This window comes from Rhinoraja longicauda, chromosome 1, assembly GCF_053455715.1.
Source record: "Rhinoraja longicauda isolate Sanriku21f chromosome 1, sRhiLon1.1, whole genome shotgun sequence".
Lineage (NCBI taxonomy): Eukaryota > Metazoa > Chordata > Chondrichthyes > Rajiformes > Arhynchobatidae > Rhinoraja > Rhinoraja longicauda.
Window position 1 is genome coordinate 67,192,360 of NC_135953.1, and position 24,573 is coordinate 67,216,932.

Below are 24,573 nucleotides of genomic sequence, written 5' to 3' on the forward strand. Positions count from 1 at the left end.
CCCTCTACTCTTTGCGCTTCCATGTGCCTATCTAAAAGCCTCTGAAAGGCCACTATTGTATCTGCCTCCACTACTATTCCTTACAATGCATTCCAGGCCCTCACCACTCTCTATGTAAAAAACTTGCCCCACACATCTCCATTAAACCTTCCTCCTCTCACCTTATAGCCATGCCTACTAGTGTTGGACATCTCCACTCTGGGAGAAAAGGTTCTGATGGTTTGCTTGTATTTGGGATTTTTCCTTTGAACAACCTGGAAGATGCTGAAAACAGCAAACAACAAACCTGCGATAATAAATTAATTTGGCTGACTGATATTAATTTTATCACAGTTCATCCAAATCCATGTTCATCCATATCAATTTCCTGCCTTTCATTTCACATAAAGGATGCATCTTTGTGTAAGAATTCATGAAGATGGGCATGAACTATTTTCAGTAGGAAGAAAACTTAATGTTGTTTAACTGGTAGAATCAGCTCAGATTTGAGAGATGATTCTGTTTAAGAAAAGCAGTTAGTTCATCACATACATCAACTTGCAATCACCCAAAATATGGTCAAGTAAATGGGATCACAGTAAAGATGAATGTTTGTTCCAGTTTTGTGGATGTCATTTAATACTTGCAATTCACGCAATGCACCTAGTGATGCCAGTTACCTACCTGAAAGGTCGTTCTGCTCCTGCAGGTGAGGTAGCGTTGCTCCAACTCTTCCGGTAATTTTCTCCTCGCTCTGCCCGCTTTTTTCGAAGAGGTGCTGGCATATAGGCTGTATGATTGTGCTTGTTGGGTAGATATTGGTTAAAGGGCAAGGAGGATTTAGCCTCATTGTAGGAAGACCGTCTGGCGGACATGTCGTCTCTCTTTACATCAGGTATCTTCGTTGCCACATCCGATTCAGAATCACTGCCACGACCTTTAGGAGTACCCAGAAACAAAGCATCAGAAATTGGCTCATTATTTTCATGTGACTAATTTCACCAATGCGTAAATGAAATTTGAAATAGCACAGAATAGCGGAAGGATTTGACTGGACATTTTCTTGACAGTGGAGGTTGGGAGTCTCTCACCCATTGCCTGAAAGAACGAAAGAAGCAGAAATGCCCATCATATTTTTTAAGTACTTGTATATGGCATCATATCCATGTCAGAATATAAAAGTGAGGGGGAGGGGTGAGAGAGTGTGAAAAGGCAATGGGTGGCACTAGTTGGGGCTGGGTGGGGTGGAGGGGAGGGTAGGGGGATGAAGGGTGATGGGGTTATGGGCTGATAGAGCAGGTTAGGGAGGATAGAAAGGTCAGTGTTGAGACAGAGACTGGCAGGTGAAAGGTGGAAACAGAAGGAGCAGAATATGCAGATGGAGTCACGTGGAGAAGGGCAGTGAGAAAAATAAAGAGGCTGGTAGGTGACGTGGAACCAGACAAGGAAGGAATCTTGGGCAGATGGAACAAGCTGAGGAAGAGGATAGGAAAGTTGAGCTAAGGGAGAGGAAACCCAGGAGGATAGATATGTATTAAGCAGATGGAACTAGGTGAGGGAAGGTGCCTACATAACAAGGATGAGGAGGGATGGAAACGGTGAACAAAGGGAGAATGACTCTGTGTAGACATGTGGGAGTAGGGATGGTACACAAAGGCAGTATGTTAGCTGAAATTGGAAAGTTAATTGTTCATACCATTGAACTGTTGGCTACCTGAATGGATCATGATGTGTTATTCTTCTAGTTTGTGTTTGGTTTCTAGTTTGTTTCATGGCAATGGAGAAGACTGAGGACAGACAGGTCAGTGTGTGAATAAGAAAGGGGCTTGAAGTGACATGTAGCTGGAAGATTAAGATGGTCATCGCGGACTGAGAGCAAGTGCTCTGCCAAAGGGTCACCTAGTCTATAGTTTGTCTCACTGATGGAGAGGAGGCCACATCATGAGCAATGACCACAATACACCAGGTGGGAGGAGGTGCATGTGAATCTCTGCCTCACCTCGAAGGGCTGTTTCACATCAAGGATGGTGGCGGGAAAAGATAAATAGAGATAAGTGTAATACCTCCGACTGTTGCAGAGGTAAGTGCCAAGACACAGAGATGTTGGTAGGAAGGGATGAGCGGACCAGGGAGTCAGAGAGTTATGGAAAGAGTGGTCATTGTGGAAAGCAAAAAAGGATATGGGGGGGGGGGGGATAGATGTGATAGGTGATGGGATCCTATTGGAGTGGGTGGGAGTAGCAAAAGATGACCTGCTGAATGCAGCCCCCAGTGGGATGGAAGGTGAGAACTGGGGAACTCTGTTCTGCAGAAACATGGAACTACAGTTGCTGGTTTAAACAAAAGGACACAAAAAGTGCTGGAATAACACAACGGTCAGGCAGCATCTTTGGAGAACACGGATGGGCGACGTTTCGGGTCCAGACTTTTCATCAGACTGGGAAGGGACTGGACAAGGACGTAATCAAGGTATGTAGAGATGATTTCAGTGGGGCAGGAGCAGGCAGAGACGATGGAACAGTTTGTGGATTTGAAGAGATAGAAGCCGCAGAAGAGTGATAAGAGAGACATTCATTTGAAAAGATAAAGGTTGATTAGGGATAGTCAGCATGATTTTGTGTGTGGATAATCCTGTCATGAATTTGATTGAGTTTTTCTGAGAAAGTAACCAGAATGATTGATGAGGTACATTGTCTAAATGGATTTCAGCAAGCCCTTTGATAAGGTTCCGGATGATAAGTTGCTCTTGAACTTAGAAGACATTTGGATAGGTATGAAAGGTTTTGAGGTTTATGGGCCAAACGTGGGCAAATGGGACTAGCTAAAATGGGGCATCTTAGTCATCATGGATGAATTGGGCCAAAGAGCCTGATATTGTGCTGGATGACTCACTACCTTTATATTTGATCCCCAAGAACAAACAGTAACATTTGGTTAGCTTCCCCAATCAATTACGGAACCTGTATACCAGCTATTTCCAAATCAGGCATTAAGGTATCTCAGAGCTTACCGATATCCCACCATCTAGAGAATAAGCTTTCCTTTCACTTTCCCTGGCAAAATGGAAAACTTCATAAGTTTCTCACATCCTGCACTTGTCAGATTTTGCACATTCACTTAACCTATTATCCTTTGTTATGTTGTCTTCACAACCTACTTTCCAAGCTACTTCTGTGCAAACAGCAAATTTAGCAATTTGCACTTAACTTTTGCCTTCAACACCATGAATTTTAATTTTCCACGACAACCTTGAAGCTGCATCTAATCAAATGCCTTCTGGATATCTAGGTATAGTATATTTATCACTTCCCCTTTATCTAACACGTATTAACTCTTCCACAAACTTCAATACATTAGTCAACTGTGATTTCTCTTTCAACAAGATCAGTTGAATCATATTTGATTGGATGGAAATTTCCTCATATAATTCATTAATAATAGCTTTGACCATTTTCCCTATGGCAGCTATTAAGCTATCTGATCTGTACTTTCCTGTTTTATACTTCTCTCCTTTTTTGATTGAATGGGTTGCATTTATTATTTTCCAACCTAACCGTGCCTTCTAGGAAGTTTTGGAAATCTAACACCAAGGCAATAACTTGTCTCACCAGCTGTTTCTCTTGAGTGAAGTCAATCAGGACTCAGAAGCTTGTCAATCCACAGCTCCAACAATATGCTCAGCGCCACTTCCCTGGTAATTGTAAATTTCTCTCTCCCAATTCAAGATTTACAGTTGGATTTGGACAGTAAACTAATGTTTGGATAAACAATTTATGTCCTCTATGGTGACATGCATTTCCTCTTTTATTTCGTCTGGCAGCTTTTTATTTTACATTAATTCCCAGACACTCTCTATCAGACTAACGCACACTTTGTTAATTTTTCTTTTTTACATATCTACACAAACACTTACGATCTCTTCTTCCATTTCATACTCGTTTTGTCTAGTACTTTGATATTAATCTTTTACTCATTCTTTGCTAGTTTTTATATTGTCTCCAATCTTCTGACCCCATCAATCTTTGCATGGTTATATACTTTTTATTTAACATTGAGGAATAACATTTTTAGTTATTTTAAATCCTTTCGTTGCAATTCTATGTTTGGTTGAGAATGTCTTGTGTATTGTGAAACATGCCCTTAAATGTTTCCAACTATCTGCAGGCTCTACAGGCAGACATCCGAATGTCCCTTTGTTTGTAAGTTTTTCAGTGTAAAACTATCCTTTGCATATTCCCTAGACTTGTTGTCCTTCCTACAGACATTTGTAGATTGAATTTTATTTGCTATTTTTCTGCTTGCTCAAGCAACCCACCATTAAAATTTCAACAGTTACATCTTTCTCACACAGGTTTCCATTTGATGATCTGTATCCTTCTTAGTTATATTCCTACATTAATGTAAAGCATTAATATTTATCCTGAATGTCAAGGGATCTTATATTAGAGCCTGGAAAATTTTGGCCAAAACTCTTAATGCCAATAAAAATATTTGGTCCATCATTGACCTTTGCTTCCTGCATTTTGGACCTAAAATCACTTTCCCTTGGCTATTGTATTTCTATTTCCTTCACATGAATTTGTCAAAATCTTTGCCAAATCCATAAATATCATATCAAATATGCTATGATAGGATAGCAGGTATGTTTTTGAGAAATAATCTGAAGTGGATTAAGTATGAAGCCCACTATGGCAAACAGTGAATATGTTTAGTTAATTAAGTAATTCTGGACTTTAAGAAATATTTTATCACTCAACATGAGACTATCAAATTGTCAATAAAAACCCACCTGATTCACTCATGTCTTTAAGGAAGAAAATCTGCCATCCTTACCTATCTGGCCTGAGTAACTCCAAACATGCATCACTATATTTGATTCTTAAAAGCCCTCTGAAATTTCCCAACAAACTACGTTTATTTCAAGACCACTACATCAACTTCATATGTAACGGCACCATGGAAGTACCTACATCAGAAGAGTTGCAGTGCTTCAAGAAGGGAGTTCGCTGCCACCTGCTCCCGAGAAATGAACACCATAAATTGTCTAAAGATGAGGCCCCATCGTGCAACTGGAAAAAGTTGCATTTATAAGGCTGAAGGCCTATTTATAGGTTTACACACTGACTTTCTGTTTCCCAGACAAATATATTTCCCAGTCCAATACTTTTCATCCTTCACTATGAAATTACAGAATAAACCATTAATATTCTCAAATATTCCCAGGATGGGGGGGAGTGACATATAATGAAAGAAATGATTGAATGGGCTTATATTCACTGGACTTTAGAAGAATGAGAGGGGATAGAGTCATAAAGTCATATAATGTGGAAACAGGCCCTTCGGTACAACTTGTCCACACTGGCCAACAAGGTCCCAGCTACACTTGTCCCACTTGCCTGCGCTTGATCCATATCCCTCCAAACCTGTTCTATCCATGTACCTGTCTAACTGTTTATTAAACGATGGGATAGTCTCAGCCTGAACTCCCTCCTATGGCAGCTTGTTCCATACACCCACCACCCTTTGTGTGAAAAAGTTACTCCTTGGATTCCTATTAAATCTTTTCCCCCTCACCTTGAACCTATGGTCTCTGGTCCTCAATTCCCCTACTCTGGCTAAGAGACTCTGTGCACCTACCCGATCTATTCCTCTCATGATTTTGTACACAACAGAATAGAAACAAATAAAATTCTGAAAGGTATTGGACAGGCTAGATGAAGGAAAAATGTTCCCGATGTTGGGGGAGTCCAGAACCAGGGGTCACAGTTTAAGAATAAGGGGTAGGCCATTTAGGACTGAGATGAGGAAAAACTTTTTCATCCAGAGAGTTGTGAATCTGTGGAATTCTCTGCCACAGAAGGCAGTGGAGGCCAATTCACTGGATGTTTTCAAGAGCGTGTTAGATTTAGCTCTTAGGGCTAAAGGAATCAAGGGATATGGGGAGAAAGCAAGAACGGGGTGCTGATTTTGGATGATCAGCTATAATCATATTGAATGGTGTTGCTGGCTCGAAGGGCCGAATGGCCTACTCCTGCACCTATTTTCTATGTTTCTAAGTTTCAAATGTCTTCCGGAAATCTTGGTACACCATTAATTTACCTTTATTCACAGCACATTACTACTTCAGATAACTTCAATAACTTAGTCAAACATGGTCTAATTTTCATAAAACCATGCTGACATATTTTTGATTTCCTTGATGTTTTCAAGATATAACATCTTTAATAACAACTTCCAACATTTTTGTTGTAACAGATGCCTAGCTAACAGGCTTGTAATTTCTTGATTTTTTGTCTCACCTTCCCTCCCTTATTTTTGAACAAACAAGTTGCATTCATTACTTTCCAATCTTATAGAATCTTCCAAGAATTTAGGGAATTTTAGGAAATTAAGGCCAAGACAGCAAATATGTCATTAACCATTTAAAAAAAAGACTTTTGGATGAAGTCCATCTGGACAAGGAGACATCCCAGCCCACAGTTCCAATAATTTGCTCTGTTTAATTTCCCTGATAATGTAATTTTACTGAGCTCCTATTTCTCTCCTGATTCCTGACATTACTCTTATGGTGAACAATGTTGCAAATATATGTTTAATTCATCTGGCATCACCTTGCATTTCATTATTAATTCCCCATTCACATGGGCAGAATATTAAAAAAGACAGCAAAGAATGACAAATAGATTAATCAGGAATGCAAAATCAGAGTACAGGACCAAACTTGAAAAGAGTTAACAAAGTGAGCAATAGAAATAGGATGGGCACTCAGTGTCAGCCTGTCCGGGTAATCCATATCCTCTGAATGAATTACAAACAAAATCTTCACTCACCCTCTCGGTTACTTCTCCAATAAATTCAATCTAGTTTGTCAGACACGACCTACAAATGTGACCTTCCCTTAACATCTATAACGTTTGTCTTCAATGATGCTTAATACTATCCCTCAGAATAATTTCTACACCAACAATGAATTCTCCAATTTCAAGTAATGCAACCACACCACCTAGCTGAGTTCCTCCATCACTTTTTTAAACTCAAAATTCCAGCATATCCCCACAGATTTCCTGTGTCTCCATAACTCCAACTATTCCTTTAGCACGTTTACAACAATGTTATACATTAAGCAGAATAGCATTCCTCTAGTACCCTGGCTGTAGCTGAAGAAGATTTGAACATGTTGTTTTGAGACTTCGCTTTTTCATGCCTTGTGCACATATCATTGGGGCCCAATAATTTATCTACTTCTGTGAAAAGGAATATTCTTGGTGCAAAGTCCCATTCCCCCCCCCCCCCCCCCCCACCCCTCCCCCCAGGTATAATTCACCACTTTACCAGCGCTGCCAACCTTTTCAAAGCAATTATTCCATTCATTGCCAGTTTTCTAGCAGTTGAAAATGAAACCTTCTGCTGCCATCTCCTCATTTACACAGTTTGCCTGGTAATACTATCCAGGGCAAAGGCAGTACTATGCTTCATTTTGCAAACTCAATCATCTTAAGTGTACATTTTCTTCATTTACACAAGGTAAGGCAACACCCTTTGTAATCCTATCTCAGCTTAAACAGTTTTACTAGCACTTCCAGAGTGGCTGTATTCTCTTCTCATTCATTGACTTTTATTGGATCAATAGTTTTCATAAAGCCCACACACATTACAATTGAGAAAAGACATTGTAAAAGGCAGGAAATTTAATTAAGCATTTTTTTTGTCATGAGCCGTTTAAACAGATTATTATCATTTGTCACCTTTTATAAAATTACATTCACATTTGTATCACATTAGTCAGTCTGTTCTATCACAGGTTACATGAATGCAAAGCAGTTTGGTTCAACACAAGTTTCATGAGAAAATGATGTGCCGACTTGCCCAAAACCCAGTAAAACAGCTGTATGAAAGACACCTCTGGAAGAATGCCTCATTGTATTTCAGTTTTGAACCTTTTTATTTTTTGAACCATAACTCTGAAGTTTAATTTTTTAAATCTTAGCAGATATGGCAGACTATCAATTCAGGAGCTCTGGAGATCATGAGATGCTGCCTGACCCGCTGAGTTATTCCAGTACTTTGTGTAAACCAGCATCTGCCATTCCTTGTTTCTACACGTCAATTAAGGAGCCTTCAGATGCCACCGAGTAGATTTCTTTGCATAAATGCAGCCTCTATCATCCCTGCTGATGACTGATATGGAATCTGGAACCAAATTCAGCATTCCAATCGCTGTGACTGCACCACAGCCCAATGTAGCCTCATGGATCTCGAAAAGATGATGCTGTTCATGGCCAGTTGTCAATAACCATAGACATGTAACAATTGGAGATGCAAGGAACAGCAGATGCTGAAACCTTGATCAAAACACAAATGCTAACGTAACTCAGTGAGGCAAGCAGCATCTGTGGAGGGGAATAGATCAGTGGGGTTTTGGATTACGACCATTTTTCAGACCCGAAACATCGCCTGTCCTTTCCCTCCACAGTTGCTGCCTGATGCACTGAGTTACTCCAGCACTTTGTGTTTTGACATATAACAATTCATTTGCCACAAGGCAAAATGCTCTTGGTACTCAGTTGGTACGTACCATCACTACTTCCTCTAAATATCACATCAGGGGATGGAGTCTGTTGTGACCGTGACCCAAATGATTCCAGACTATCAAAGGAATCATCCCTGGCATGCCTGGGAGGTGACAGGGAGTCACTGCGCTCCGAGTCCCAGCTGTCAATGTAGCCGCTGTCACGAACACTTCTCTTTGGACTTTCTGTGTCCTCCATCTCCTGGTGATGGGGAGAGTAGGAAATAAATTATTAACATATGTCCAAATGCTTAAACAGCCACTTACCCCAGTCTTCAAAGGTTAAGGACTACAAAACCAGCGACTCAGTTAATGCCTTTCATTTGCACATTAATATCCAGAAAATGGTTGTGAGAAACTACGATGACTGCATTTGATGAGGTTATGTATTTTCCAGCTTCGATTCTCTCCTAATAAAATATTCCCTCATTTTCAAAACGTTCTCCAAACAGCAATAATCAGATTCCGTCCATCATCCACACACAAGCACCCTGCCAGTGGACACTGCAGGAGCAAAGTGACAACCTGTGGATTTCAATGTAAGTGAACTTTCCCAGTGCTTGATAAATGGAATTCCCGGATTAAGGAGAAATAGCTTTCAGAAGCAATCAGCAATGAAAATATGCAAAAGCTGCTCCTTTAAAAAAAAAATCATTCCAGTGCTTTGCTGCTTGCCAGCTATTGGCTTTGAAGGATATGAGCGCACTTGCATCTGACACACATGGTTGGAGCATTGAGAACAATCACTGCCTTTCACAGCCCTTGATTATAAATTCTTTCCAAGGCAAGGAGCCCGTACTAAACATCGAAACTCTAGCCCAAGAAAAGGTCAATGGAAGCCATCCCATGCTATGCTTACTCCAGTGGTATAATAAATCCCTTGTCTGGATTAAAGATTGCTTTAACATTAATTGGTACAGAAAAGGATAGATCAGCAAGCACATGTTCGAAAGGTTTCTTGGTTTCATTTTACAAGTCTTTCAATGATTTTGGATTACTTGTGACAATTTAATCATGACATTTTCCATGCCTGAAGTAAAAGTAGTGTCTGATATCTCACACAATATATTTATAATTGGTACAGAGTTAACCAGAAATTCAGAAGCAAGACATGAATGAAATACAGTGGTGTTCTTGTTCACTATGTGGTTGTAGCACATGGTTTAACAATTTAGCTCTTTTCATATTATATAAGTTGTCTCTATCTCTTGAGTTGGTTAGTTTTGAATTCAAAATTAAAAATGTTAAGACACACTGTAAGTGTTTTGAAAGGATACAATTTTAATATTCTAAATAAGTTACTTACTTCCTCATTATAAGAAACAGACATTATAATAGAAATGTTTCCAAATTTACTACTCAGTGTTGGGAGTGGAACCTTTTTTCTTTTTCTCCACCAATTCTCGACCATGTAAGCAAAGAAAAGTGAAAATTCTGCAGCTAAAATGAATTATTAGAGGGAGTATTTCACATATAGGCTCAGTTAACCTGAAAATCCGCTGGTATATTATTATTATATGGACACCCAAAATATTTGGATGAAATTCGTTTGTCAATGTCCGAAATGTAGCATTTGGTATCTCAACCAGAATATTTATAATTGGTGCCAGGTTAACATGAAATTCAGAAGGAGCATATGAATGAAACACAGTGGAGTTCTTGTTCTCTTCAGTGGTCACATCACATGGTTCAACAGTCTTGCTTTTTAAGACTTTTTCTGTTGCTCTCTAGTTTGCAAATAGGTTTACTGCAAACAAAACCTGTTGTTTTAAGCTTTGATAACTTCTGATATCATTGAATTTGATATGAATGCACTGAACATCTATTCAATATCACACGTTATTATTCTCCCTCCACTTACGAAACCAGTCAAAAGATTGAGCTGTCTTGAAATGTCTTATCTGGACATTTCTCGTTGTATTTTAATATTTTTTTCCGAAGAAGTGAAAATGGGCAATAATTTTAGGTCAATCAAGTAACTCTGAAGATGATTGATAACAATGTTTTACAATAGGATCACAGCCTGAGGGATGCATACATGCAAACATACACGCAAATGATAACACTGAAATTGAAATGTACTACCTTTTGAATCTGAGACAACAATCCTTCAAATTCTTTTAGGTTCAGTGTTGGTCCACTGTACGACGTACAGCTATTTGCTGCTTTTCCAAGCCAGTATATTGTGATCAAAACCTGTGTGTAGAAATGATCACAACAACTTTTGATATCAGTTTCCAATAGCCCATCAATGTCATGGTCACATTAAAATTAGTCAACACTGTTTTAGCAATTTTTTTAATATTGTCAAAAAAATGTATAAGAAGCAACAATGCAATAACTAAGGTGAAACAAATCCTATCCGTCAGCAGGTCACTGTATATTGGGCAAACATACCTTTAATGCACATATTCACTTGGGTCTACCTATTTGCTCATTGTCCTTCAAAGGAACCAGGCTGTTCAATAGCACGGAGAAAAAGTGCTTTGAAAAAGATTAAGCAAAATTCAAAATATTTTGTTTAAACCACAAAGTTTTTCCCAAGTGAGTGTTAAGTTGCCAAGTGACCATTTGGAGTGTGTTCTTCATTGTGGGTGGAGTGAGGAGATGGGGAGAGGGAAATAATTTTCTACTAGGTTCCCTCGTACTCTGTTGAATAATCACGTTTATCTGAATTAAACTCCATTTCCCATTCTGCAGCCCACTTGCCCAGCTGATCAAGACCCCACTATAATTCTTGATAATCATTTCCATTGTCTATGCTAACACCTATTTTAGTATCATTTGTAAATTTACTAATCATTCCTTATACATTTTCATCCAAATTATTAATATCAATGACAAACGGCAACAGTCCCTGACGAACACCACGAGTCACAGGTCTCTAATCCAATACACAACCTACCACCACCATTCTCTGCTTCATACTATGAACCTTCATCATCAACCTTCTTAATTAGTTTTTTCTCGTTTATAGACTCCAGCACGATCTTAAGCTAACAGACTTATATTTGTTCATATTTTATCTTTATCCCTTCTTGAACAATGCAGTCACATTTACAGTTTTCCAATCCACTGGAACCATCCAGAACTTAATGTGTTTTGAAAATTTTCAACCAATGGCTCTAGTAGTTCTACAGCTCATTCCTTTAAAATCAGGCCATGGGGACAAAATGACTTGTCTATGTTTAGTGCATTAGTTTTTCCAATACCACATCCCACCTTATGATGATCATTGACATAAAGTGTGAAAAGTTGCGACTCAAGCCCTGATAGCTGTGGAATCCCATGAGTCCGCCTAGCACGCAGAGAAAGACCTGTTTATTCCTACTCTTTTCTTTCTACCTTTAAATCAACTCTCAATCCAATCTTCTTGATTAACCCTGTTCCCCAAGCTCCCAATATGATCCTGTCAAAAGCATTCTCAAAATCCAAATATACCGTTCACTCGTTGTCCCATATCTAATCCACCGGGCACATCTTCAAAGAGCTCCAGTAGATCAGACAAAACATGATTTCCCTTTAATAAATTCTAAGTAACTCTGTTCCATCATATCATTATTTAAAATATCTTAAATCATACTCGTTATTATAGATTTCAGAAATGAAAATCACTAAAAGTGCATCAGAACCTAAACAAACAAGACGTGGGATCAATTTATAGGAACCACAGAATAGAAGAAGTTATGTTAAATTCAGAACCACAATTGGATTATGATGAATAGTCTGGGTATAAATGGGACAGTGGGAAAGGTGCAATGAAAATTTTAGAAGTGTTGATAACAATACTGGAACTGAGAGAATGTATAACTCAAGAAATCTTGAAAAGGTTGGGGATCATTTCCCTTAAAAACTGTGGAATGGCCAGATGGAGATTTCTAAATTTCTTTGGGGCTGGATAACATTGGTATAGAGAAAGTACTTCTACTTGGATGAAAAAGAGCAGAATAAGGGGATATAATTATAAGAAAATAACTGCAGATGCTGGTACAAATCGAAGGTATTTATTCACAAGGTGCTGGAGTAACTCAGCAGGTTGGGCAGCATCTCGGGAGAGAAGGAATGGGTGACGTTTCGGGTCGAGACCCTTCTTCAGATATAATTACAAGGTATACGGTCAGGTGGAAACAAAATAGGTTCCTTATACAATCTTGCCCTTCCTCCCAGATGTTAAATATATATATTGCAATTATGGTATGATGAAAACAGAAGAGCAATGACATCGCTTGCAATCACATTGGCATAGATTTTGTTGCGCACAGTCATAAATGAAGTATCCCCTTTATTTTTATACAAAAAAATCCATAAAGATTCTGTATTAAAAGATACTTACATTTTTCATTTTCCGGCTGTACTCTGGTACTCTGAAATAATGAAAAGGATAAATAGATTAATTAATATTTGCAGTATTTTAACATCATGTAACACGGAAGCTATATTCATATTGTTTTTGAAATCTTTCTTCCCTCTTTGCCTGAAAATGGCAACTCTCGTTGTGGGGTATTACACAGGAGATCCTACATAATGACAGTCAGCAGGTTATTTCACCATGACCAAAATACAAAGTGTTAGAGGAACTCAACGGGTCAGGCAGCATCTTTGGAGGGAATAGACAGGTGATGTTTTGGGTAGGTACCTCTATTCTGCTTGGGTAGCTTATAACGCAACAGTATGAACATTCAACTCTTAAATTTCAAGTAATACCCCCCAACTGCCTCTCTCTTTCCTCTTCCCCCACCACTCGGCCACGCACCCGTTCCCCCACCCCTCATTCACCCTACTTGTTTCCCCTACGTCATGCACTGATCTCTGACCCCTGAGCTCCTCATCTTAAAGAAAAGAGGCTTTGAAGATATGAGAAGGCAATTGGCTAGGATAGACTGGCAAATTATGCTTAAAGGGTTGACGGTGGAGATATAATGGCAAACATTTAAAGACCGCATGGATGAACTCCAAAAATTGTTCATCCCTGTCTGACAAAAAAATAATACGGGGAAGGTGGCTCAACCGTGACTAACAAGGGAAATCAAGGATAGTGTTAAATTCAAGAAAAAGGCATATAAATTGGCCAGAGGAAGCAGCAAACCGGAGGAGTGGAAGAAATATAGAACTCAACAGAGGAGGACAAAGGGGTTAATTAAGAGGGGGAAAAATGGCATTAACGAAAGCTTGCAGGGAATATAAAAACGGACTCAGAAAGCTTCTTTAGATATGTAAAAAGGAAAAGATTAGTGAAGACAAATGTAGGTTCCTTACAATCAGAGACAGGTGAATTTATAATAGGAAACAAAGAAATGGCAGACCAGTTAAACAAGTACTTTGGTTCTGTCTTCACAAAGGAAGTCATAAACAATCTCCCAGAAATACTAGGGGACTGAGAATCTAGTGGGAGGGAGGAACTGAAGGGAATCAACATTAATCAGGAAATGGTGTTAGGTAAACTGTTTCGGACTGAATGCAGATAAATCCCCAGGGCCTGATGGTCTGCATCCCAGAGTACTCAAGGAGGTGGCCCTAGAAATCGTTGATGCATTGGTGATCATTTTCCAATGTTCTCTCGAATCTGGATCAGTTCCTATGGACTGGAGGGTAGCCAATGTAACTCCACTATTTAAGAAAGGAGGGAGAGAGAAAACAGGGACTTATAGACCAGTTAGCCTTACATCGGTAGTGGGAAAGATGCTTGAGTCGATCATTAAAGATGTTATAGCAGCGCATTTGGAAAGCAGTGGCAGGATCAGTCAAACTCAGCATGGATTTATGGGGAAATCATACTTGACTAATCTGGAATTTTTTGAGGAAGTAACAAGTAGAATGGATAAGGGAGATCCAGTGGATGTAGTGTATCTGGACTTTCAAAAAGCCCTTGACAAGGTCCCACACAAGGGATTAGTGTGCAGAATTAGAGCACATGGTATTAAGGGTAGGGTAACTGGTTGGCAGATAGGAAGCAAAGAGTAGGAATTAACGGGTCCTTTTCAGAATGGCAGGCAATGACTAGTGGGGTGCCGCAAGGTGAAGTGCTGGGACCCCAGTTATTTACAGGATATATAAACGATTTCGATGAGAGAATTAAATGTGACATCTCCAAGTTTGCAGATGACACAAAGCCAGTGGCAGTGTGAGCTGTGAGGAGGATGCTATGAGGCTGCAGGGTGACTTGGATAGCTTGGGTGAATGCGCAGATGCATGGCAGATGCAGTATAATGTGGATAAATGTGAGGTTATCCACTTTGGTGGCAAGAACAGGAAGGCAGATTATCTGAATGGTGTATGATTAGGAAAATTAGCAACGAAACGTGGGTGTGCATGTACATCAGTCACTGAAAGCAAGCATGCAGGTCAGCAGGCAATGAAGAAAGCTAATGGCATGTTGACCTTCATTGCGAGAGGATTTGGGTTTAGGAGCAAGGAGGTCCTACTGCAGTTGTACAAGGCCCTGGAGAGACTGCACATGGAGTATTGTGTGCAATTGTGGTCTCATAATTTGAGGAAGAACATTATTGCTATTGGGGGAGTGCAGCGTAGGTTCACCAGATTAATTCCCGGGATGGCGGGACTGACATAAGATGAAAGAATGGGTCGACTGGACTTGTACTCACTGGAATTTAGAAGGATGAGAGGGGATCTTATAGAAACATATAAAATTCTTAAAGGATTGGACAGGCTAGATGCAGGAAAAATGTCCCAGCACCAGGACAATTTGTTCAAGCGCTTTTGATTGCAACATGCGCCTTAATTTGGTTCAACAAAGAAACTGACAAGTTACTAAAGAACCTTATTTAAGAATAAGGGGATGGCCATTTAGGACTGGGATGAGGAAAAACCTGTTCACCCAGAGAGTTGGGAATCTGTGAAATTTTCTGCCACAGAAGGCAGTGGAGGCCAATTCACTGGATGTTTTCAAGAGCGTGTTAGATTTAGCTCTTAGGGCTAAAGGAATCAAGGGATATGGGGAAAAGGCAGGAACAGGGTACTGGTTTTAGATGATCAGCCATGATCATATTGAATGGCTGTGCTGGCTGGAAGGGCCAAATGGCCTACTCCTGCATCTATTTTTCCAATTCCCTTTTATTTCCCTTCCTCTCTCATCTCTCCCCTTCTCCTTGTCCCCTTCTACCTATATCCCTCCCCCCTCTGGCTTTACATTTAATTCTTCTCTTCTCATCTGACAACCTTTTGTCTCTTTTGCCACTTACTCACCCCATTTGCCAACACAACCCCCTCACCTGAATCCAACCATTACTTGCTAGGCTTTGTCCCACCCACACCTCTCCTTTCCAGCTTTCTCACTCTGACTACAATCAGACCGAAGAAGTTTCCCGACCCACAATACTGCCTTTCCATTCCCACAACAGTTTCCGCCTAACCCATCGAGTTTCTCCATCATTGCGTGCTTTGGTCAAGATTCCAGCATCTGCAATTGTTTGTGTCTCCGATTCATCATGAACTGATTTCCTGCCTTTTAGCAATGCAAACATTCCAGGAGGCATTTCTGGAGAATGGGCAAGATCAAAATTCCTGGCTAAATGTTCTGATTACATTCTTACCCGAGACACCCCTACCTCCAACCTAGTTGAAATCAAGTAACTCAGCATGAACCATAGATCATGCCTGGCATAAGTCTGTGCACCTGGTGAGGGAGACCATAGCCAGATTTTGCATGTATAATCACAACTTCAGCCCTTTAGTTTAATGAGTAAAAAAAACACATTCCACAAATTCCCTGCAGATAGATACTAAACTGATTTGATTACATTGTAGTACTCCTTGGAATTTTCCCAGGGACCATGTGATCTAGCAGAGCATCCTGAAATTAAAACCATGTTCCATTCAAATTTCTGTGCAACATCCAAGTTACAAATGGAAAATGTCACAGCAGCTGGGTACTTGATGAACAGCATATTTACTGTGCAGTCTGGTCATTTTGTTAAAACACTCTGTCCTTACCAGACAACATTGTAAATAGGAAGCAGTCTTTAGGCTGATTTGAGTGGGTATTACGTGCAGGAGAACCATTAAAATTAGATCTTAAATTGCAAAGGAAGCCGAGTTATCTACAACAAGTTGAAAATTGTCAAATCACAGTTTGCATCGTGTAAATAGCTCATTACAAAATATTTTTTCAAAACCAAAGCATAAACTAGAAGGTGTGAACAATAGCTTCTGTTCAGATACATCGTGGTTGTTCAACGATTGTTCCATGGCAAAACAATTTATTTCTCTATTTGAAGTTAGTCTTTTTTTAAATTTTGTTTTATGCAAAAAAATCGCAAGATTTTTCTTCCAATCTCAGATTGGAGGAGATAGTCTTCATATGTATATTGGCATATGGTGGAAGCAACACAGCCAGGTAGACAGTTTGCTTGCAGTTTAGGCCTCCTTTCCAAGGAAGGATGTACTGGACATTGAGGAAATGCAATGAAGAGTCACCAGATTGATCCTGGGATAACAGCAATATGTGGAGAGGCAGATCAACTCGGGTAGAGGTGATCTGAATGAAATGTGCAAAATTCCGACATGTTTCCTTAGGCTGTTTGTTTCCCTTGGTGGTGGTGGGTATGGAGAGGTGGCGGGGGGTTGTTCTGTGATGCCAGAATCAACTGTTGAGCCTTCCCGAGGTGTCGTGGGCCTAACTCAACAAAACATCAATGAAGGGAGGTGCCCACTTGATAACCCCAATGATATACTTGCATCTACAGGATTAGTCTTTTTTTTAAAGAGCTAATTAATATGTAGATAGCTGGGTTTTTTTTGCAAACGTAGTCATTTATTGTAAGTTGGTGTATTTAGTTAGATAATACATTGGCTTTGCGCTTGGTTTTCTTAGTAGAGCGCTTATCCAGGGGTTATAGCATGTACTTTGTGTTTTAATTGTAATTTAACATCTAGCCCAGCTAGTGACTGCTTTGAACAGAGCAGCTGACAACTAGGGAAAGTCCGTGTGACAGTTTGGGAAGACAGCTGACAGGAGGGTACAGACCCCACTGGAGTTGTTATGGGTTAGCACCTCATTGCAGCAGTGGCGTAGATTGTAAACAATCTCGCTGCACCGCTAAAAAGCTACGACAAATAAAAGAAAGATACCCCTAGAGTCTGTAAGAGTGGGGGTGGAAGATGCCTCACAGGTGGATTACCCGGCTACAGACCACGGACTACAGACTACAGACCACGGTGTGTCCCACACCCAGCAGGAACTACAGTCACTGATGGACCGCTTCTATCGGGCTTGCAAGGATTTTGGACTGACCATCAGCCTGAAGAAGACGAACGTCGTGGGACAGGATACAGAGGCACCGCCTGTCATCACCATCGATGACTATGAACACGATGCTGTTCATCAGTTCACGTACCTCGGCTCCACCATCACCGACAAACTCTCCTTGGACACAGAGGTTGACAAGAGGATCGGGAAGGCAGCTACAACTCTCACTCGCCTCACAACTCGAGTGTGGACCACTCCAAAGCTGACAGTGAAGACAAAGATAGCAGTCTACAACGCCTGTGTCAACAGCACGCTGCTGTACGGCAGTGAGACATGGACTACATATGTCAGACTGGAGAGAAGACTCAACACCTTCCACCTTAGAAGCACCTGCCGTATCCTGGGTATATCCTGGCAAGACAGAGTGTCCAACGCCAAGATTCTGTCTCGCGCTGGCCTTCCAAGTATGTACACTCTACTCAGGCAGCACAGGCTGCAGTGGCTGGGCCATGTCCACTGCATGGAGGATGGCTGTATTCCAAAATACATCCTCTTTGGAGAGCTAACATCTGGGAGGAGAACCATCGGCCGCCCCCAGCTACATTACAAGGATGTCTGCAAGAAAGATTTGAAGGTGCTCGACATCGATGTGGAGTCCTGGGAGAGCCTTGCAGCTGACCGTACAAGGTGGAGAGGTACCCTGAACCAACATCTTAAAACGGAGGAAGAGAAACTGATGAATGCACGCAGAAAGGAGCGCAGCAACTTCAACAGACCAGAGTCCACACACAAATGTGACCTTTGCGACAGAGACTGTCACTCCCGCATTGGTCTCTTCAGCCACAAGCGACTCTGCTCTAGCCGAGGTGTGGAGCAAGCAGCTAACTAGGATGCATCACTCATGGTCAACCATAGCCGAGGGGACCTAAGAAGACCACGGAACGGAAAAGACCATGAGTAGGATTAGCGCATCATTGAAGGACAGCGGCTCAGTGGTAGAGGGAAAGAAGCTCCAGGTCTGTTCTTGCGGTTGGCAGAAAGTAACAACAGCAAAGGGCCTCAGAATACATCAGGGAAAGAAGAAATGCTTGTTAGAGGGAGTGCAGGGAAATCACTTTGAGCAGTACTTCTTGAGAAGTCGGTCGTGAAGTTCAGTGATGGGTGGAAAACCACAGTTCACAGGATATCATTACCCCTGTTACTGATGAGGAGGGAACGTGCTGTAGAGGGGTTGCAGGTGGTGGGGAGGTTAATCTGCCATCAGGGAGAAGAACGGTGGGCTGAAACCAAGAGTTAAATGGCCTAGGGCAAGTGAAAGGAAGGAATGGGAACTGCTAATATAGATTTGGTAAAGGCGTTATAGAGTCTGAAAGGGACAATGCAAAACAAGTTAGATAAGATGGGAGAGTTTATTTATCAATATGGTGCAGACAGGTTTGGTGTTATTGAGAAAAAGATACAGGCTCTACAGGTGTTTAGATCTAGACGAGAGAGAAATCAAGAGATTAGTGAAGGAGAGGAGACAGTTGAGAAAGCAGTGGAGAAAGGCTACAGTTGATGAGAGAGAAGGAATGAATGTTTTGCAAGAAGAGTTAAGAAATCGTTTAGCAATATTAAGGGGGGCAGAACACCTTAGGAGGAAGAGAAAAAGGAAGGAGCGAGTCAGGTCTGTATTTTATAGGGATCCATTTAAATTTGTTAAAAGAATGTTTTCAGGAAAAAAGTGGAAAGCTCAAAGCTTCAAAGGAAGAGTTAGAGGAATATCTAAAAAGAACATACTCGGATCCAGAAAAGAAAAGGGGAATGGGTTTCACGCCAGATATACCACCCTTAGGTGAGATAGAGTATGTTAGATGTTTTGCCACCAAAGTGGAAGGAAGTGGAAGCCCATTCTTGTGGAGGCTCTTGCGTATAGTCTGGGAGAAGCAGGTCATACCAAGGGTTTGGATAGAGCAGGGGGAGTTTTCATTCCCAAGGAGAAAGAGTCTTTAGAGTTAAGTCAGTTTAGGCCTATATGTCTCCTAAATGTAGAAGGCAAGATTTTCTTTTGCATAGTGGCACAGAGGCTGGCAAGTAATTTAGAAAGGAACAGGTTAATAGATACCACAATGCATAAAGCAGGAATCCCAGGTTTCGAAGGTTGCTTACAACACATTGGTGTAATATGGCACCAGATTCAGACAGCCAAGCTTGAGGGAAAAGATTTGCATGTAGTGCTTTTGGACCTGGCAAATGTGTTTGGATCTGTGCTACATTGTCTTATTTGGAGTGCTTTTGATTTCTTTAGAGTTCCAGGATCAATAGTAAATTTAGTGAAAGCATATTTCCAAGATGTTCAAATGTGTTTTAGTACAGCAGACTTTACGACAGCATGGCAGAGACTAGAGATGGGCATTATGGCAGGGTGTACTATTTCCCTGTTCGCGTTTACAACAGCAATGGAGTTGGTGATTAGAGCATCACGGTGGGTCCGCGGCGGGGAGAGACGGCAAGACAGACTGCTCCTCGCTCCAATCAGGGCCTATGTGGATGATATGACCTTGGTGACCACAACAGTAGCTTGTACAAGAAGGCTGTTAGAGAAGTTAAATGATAATCTTAAATGGGCGAGATTAAAGATTAAGCCTAGTGAGTCACAGAGTATTTCTTTGGCAACAGGAAATGTAGTAGAGAAAAGGTTCTGTGTAGATGAAGAAGAAATCCTATCTATAATGGAGAAACCAGTTAAAAGTTTGGATAGATGGTATAACAGGTAGTTGGATGATACTGAACAGGTTCAGTAACTTAGAAAGGATGTTACTGGCGGGTTCGAAAGGATAGAGAAGTCAGGGCTTCCAGGCAAATTGAAGTTGTGGTGTTTGCAGTTTGGGCTATTCCCTAGGTTGATGTGGCCATTGACAGAAAATGAGGTGCCAATTTCTAAGGTGGAAAAGTTAGAGAGATTGGTTAGTTCATATATAAGGAAATGGTTAGGAGTTCCACGGTGTCGCCAATGTGGCTTTATATGGGAAAGGTATTTTCCATTTACGATTGTCTAGCCTAACAGAGGAGTTTAAATGTGCTAAGGTGAGGTTAGAGTTGCAATTATCAGGGAGTAAGATACCTCAGTTAGTAATCTGGTGCCAAGTGTAACTAGAGGGAGGAAGTGGAACTCAAAGCAGTAGAAGAAGCACAAGCAGCTCTGAGGCATACGGACATTGTTGGTAGGGTGCAGCAAGGGAAGGGAGGCTTAGGGCTCAGCACAGGGAAACCAATGTGGAGTAAGGTAGGTCCAACAGAGAGGAGGCAATTGGTTGTAGAGCAGGTGTCATCAGTAGGAAGCAGTGAGATGTGTAAAGGCAGTAGCTCAGGTTAAGCAGGGACAGTTGATGAACTGGGAAAGTGTAAAAAAGAGGAGGTTTGAACTGTGGTGAATGAAGGCGGGTCATGTAAGGTTCCTTATAAGGGCTATTTATGATGTGCTGCCATCACCTCAGAACCTCAAACAATGGGTAGGTGGGGACCACGGTGTGTCCCTTGTGTTCAGAGGTGGCAACGTTGAGGCATATTTTATCAGGATGTAGGACTAGTCTTTCTCAGGGTCAGTATACTTGGCAGCATAACCAGGTATTGAGCAGCAATTGAGAGGAGGAGTACAGGTGAATTCAGTAGGCATCAGGACTGGGAGTGTCGCAATTCATTTTGACCGCGAGGGAGAGAAAGGAAGAGGAGGGAAGTTTGCAGCTAGGTATGAATCAGGCCAGTTACAGGGGGCCAATGATTGGGAGATGCGGGTAGATTTAGGAGGAAAGCTTGTTGTTCCGCAGGAGATAATTAACACTAGTTTGAGGCCTGATATGGTGTTATGGTCAGTTAGTCAGCGGATAGTGTATTTTATAGAACTGATGGTGCCTTGGGAGAACTACGTGGATGAGGCTTAAGAAAGGAAAAGGCTTAGATATGTAGAGTTGGCAGCAGAAGTTGAGCAGCGAGGATGGAGAGCAGGAGTACGTCCGGTAGAGGTGGGTTGTAGAGGTTTCATAGCGAGATCGACCACGTCGCTATTTGGAGAGCAAGGAATTTCTGGACAGAGTTTGCATCACGCTGTAAAGCAAATGTCAAAGGTAGCAGAGCAAGGCAGTAGGTGGATTTGGTGGAGAAGAAATAGTGTCAGTTGGGGGCAGAAAGGAAAGGTATGACATGCAGTATGTGTATTTCTTTGTAACTGTAGTCTGTGCAAGTGTATCCCATTCTTATGCAAGGGATCCACTTGATAGCTCCAACGATAGACTTGCATCTACAGGATTAGTATTTTTTTAGTTTGTTTTTGATTTTTGCATATGGAGTCATTTATTGTAAGTTGGTGTATTTAGTTAGATAATACTTTGATTTTGAGCTTGGTTTTCTTAGTTGAGCGCTTATCCAGGAGTTATAGCACAAGTACTTTGTGTTTTAATTGCAATTTAACAGGATAAAACATTTAGGACTGAGATGAGGAGAAATCTCTGCAGGCAGAGTGGCAAGCTTATAGATTTTTGGACTGCACAAGATGTTGGTGGCCAAGTCACTGACTATAAATACGTTGGTAATTTTTTAGACACAAATGCATCAAAGGGTACGAGGAGAGAATGGGAATTTGATATTGAGAAAAGTGTTCAGACATTATCATGTTGAATGGTGGAGCAAGTTAAGGGCTAAATGGCCCCATCCGGCTCCTATTTTTTTCCTATGTTTCAGGTACTACTTTCTTTCCACTCTCAGAGGTCAGCAAAGAATGGGACAAAGGTTGATAGTTTTCCCTTTTTCATCTAATAGCACTGAAGTAATTGTCGTGCTCTCGCACTACCTCTGCTGTGATTAACTGCCTCTTGATGAATAGCAAACACAAGTTGGGTTGTTTTTTTAATGGACATCTGTGACATGTGTTGTGCTGTTGGGATTGCTGCTGAGGCTTTTGTTGTTTGTAATATACATAAATTACTTGGATGTAATTTAGAAGTATGATTAGTAAATCTGCAGAAGATGTCCCTCTTAAATCTCACTCCTCCAAAAAAAATCCAAATCCAAAATAGCTTTATTTGTCATTCGTTCCAAACGAGATTACTTAGCCAGCAGTACAAAAAACACAAGACACAACCCCAACACAAACATCCATCACAGTGACTCCAAACACCCCCTCACTGTGATGGAGGCCAAAAACTTCCCCTCTCTCTTCCCCATGCCCCTTCCACGTACAGACAACTCGACCCCTACCGAGGCGACCGACCCGCACAGCCCCCGCAAGGAGATGGAAAGTCGACGCGGCCGAGCCGCACCGGGTGATGGAAAGTCCCGCGGCTGTGCCGCGCTGGAAAGTCCCGCGGCCGAGCCGCGCCGGGCGCTGTTCAGTCCCGTGGCCGCGCCGCACCGGGCGATGGAAGGCGGCACGGGGTATTGATTGGGGACGATCAGCCATGATCAGCCATCTCACCTTGGGCCTATGTCCTCTAGTTTTAGAGTTCTCTACCATGGGAAAAAGACTCAGTGTTCAATTTATCCACACCTCTCATAATTTTGTACACTTCAATAAGGCCATTCTCAGCATTCTACATTCCAAAGAAAAAAGTCCCAGCCTATCCAACCTCTGACTGTCACTCACCTGTAAGTCCCAGTAACATCCTGCACCTTTTCCAATTTAGTGGAATCCTTACTATGACTGGGTGACCAGAACTGCTCACAGTACTCCAAGTCTTCCAACAACTTAGACAACTGTATCATGTTGTTCCAAATGTTGCACTCAATACCATACCAATGAGGGCAAGTATGCCAATCGCCTTCCTCATCACATTTTCCACCTGACTTGCACTTTCAGGTAACCATATACCTGTACTCCTAGATCTCTCTGTTCTACAACACTCTCCAGGGCTTTACCATTTAATGTCTAAGTCCTGCCCTGGTTGGACATACCAAAGTGCAACACCCACAAGGTTTTAGAAACATAGAAACATAGAAACATAGAAAATAGGTCCTTCGATGATTAAATGATTTTCACATCTCAGTAGGATGTCCTACGGTTCATGAACCAACAGGTCACTGGAAAATTCTTGCTGTCTTTAGCAAAAAATGAGTAAAATCTGATTTTACAACCACTTACAAGTCAAAAATGTTATATAAAATATGATTGGGAATGCGATATCAAATATGCTGGATTTTTGTTTGTTAAAATTGGTAAATGGTTTGAGATCTTTCATGTCTGTCTTTCTACATAGTCTGTGCTTTGCAAGATATGGATTAATCTTGATATAACTTTTATCTAGTGTGCAGTCAGTGTTTTGCGTTAGTAGCAAAGCTGTAATTCACTGCATTTACCCGAACTGCATCTCCCACGAGAGTCTGAAACGATTCAGTGCCAGTGCAATAATGAGGTTATCTGGCATCCTTCCAGGGGAATGGCATGCAGTGGGAGTGATGTCAAACTGCATCCTTTATTTTGAGTCAGTTAACAGAATGGCTAAATAGATTAATGAGGCATTCTAGATCAATTATGTAACTGTACCATTTTTCTGTTTTACGTACTGTCATTGTTTCATTAATAACTATATTTCAAGATAAAGGACATTTAACAAACTCCAATTTCTTCAATACCATTCATCACCAAGCTTCCGCAACAACGGTGCAATGATGAAAGCACACACTTGATCCTCACTAAAATCCTCACCAGGCCTGTAGTTGGATGAGCACACCCTATCAGCCTTCTGTTCCCCTTGTTCAGTGGGCAGCATGCCTTGAGAGAAATTAGCTTGTCTGATGTAGTCCTTTAAACCGAAGAAGGGTCCCCACCCGAAATGTCACCTATCCTTGT

General features: G+C 41.2%; 1 protein-coding gene across 12 annotated transcripts in view; it reads right to left on the bottom strand.

Annotated features, from left to right (window-relative positions):
- The window catches only part of LOC144593565 (LIM and calponin homology domains-containing protein 1-like), a 304,848-nt gene that overhangs the window by 94,065 nt on the left and 186,210 nt on the right, over positions 1-24,573 (bottom strand). For 11 of the 12 annotated variants that reach the window (XM_078399328.1, XM_078399362.1, XM_078399356.1 and 8 more), the window contains 4 exons: positions 12,882-12,912; positions 10,634-10,744; positions 8,555-8,750; positions 664-916 (listed from right to left, as the gene is read on the bottom strand). In XM_078399328.1, the coding sequence (XP_078255454.1) occupies positions 664-916; positions 8,555-8,750; positions 10,634-10,744; positions 12,882-12,912 (591 nt within the window). Of the gene's footprint in view, positions 1-663; positions 917-8,554; positions 8,751-8,815; positions 9,124-10,633; positions 10,745-12,881; positions 12,913-24,573 lie in introns of those variants that run through there. The other variant, XM_078399423.1, reaches the window with a different exon arrangement.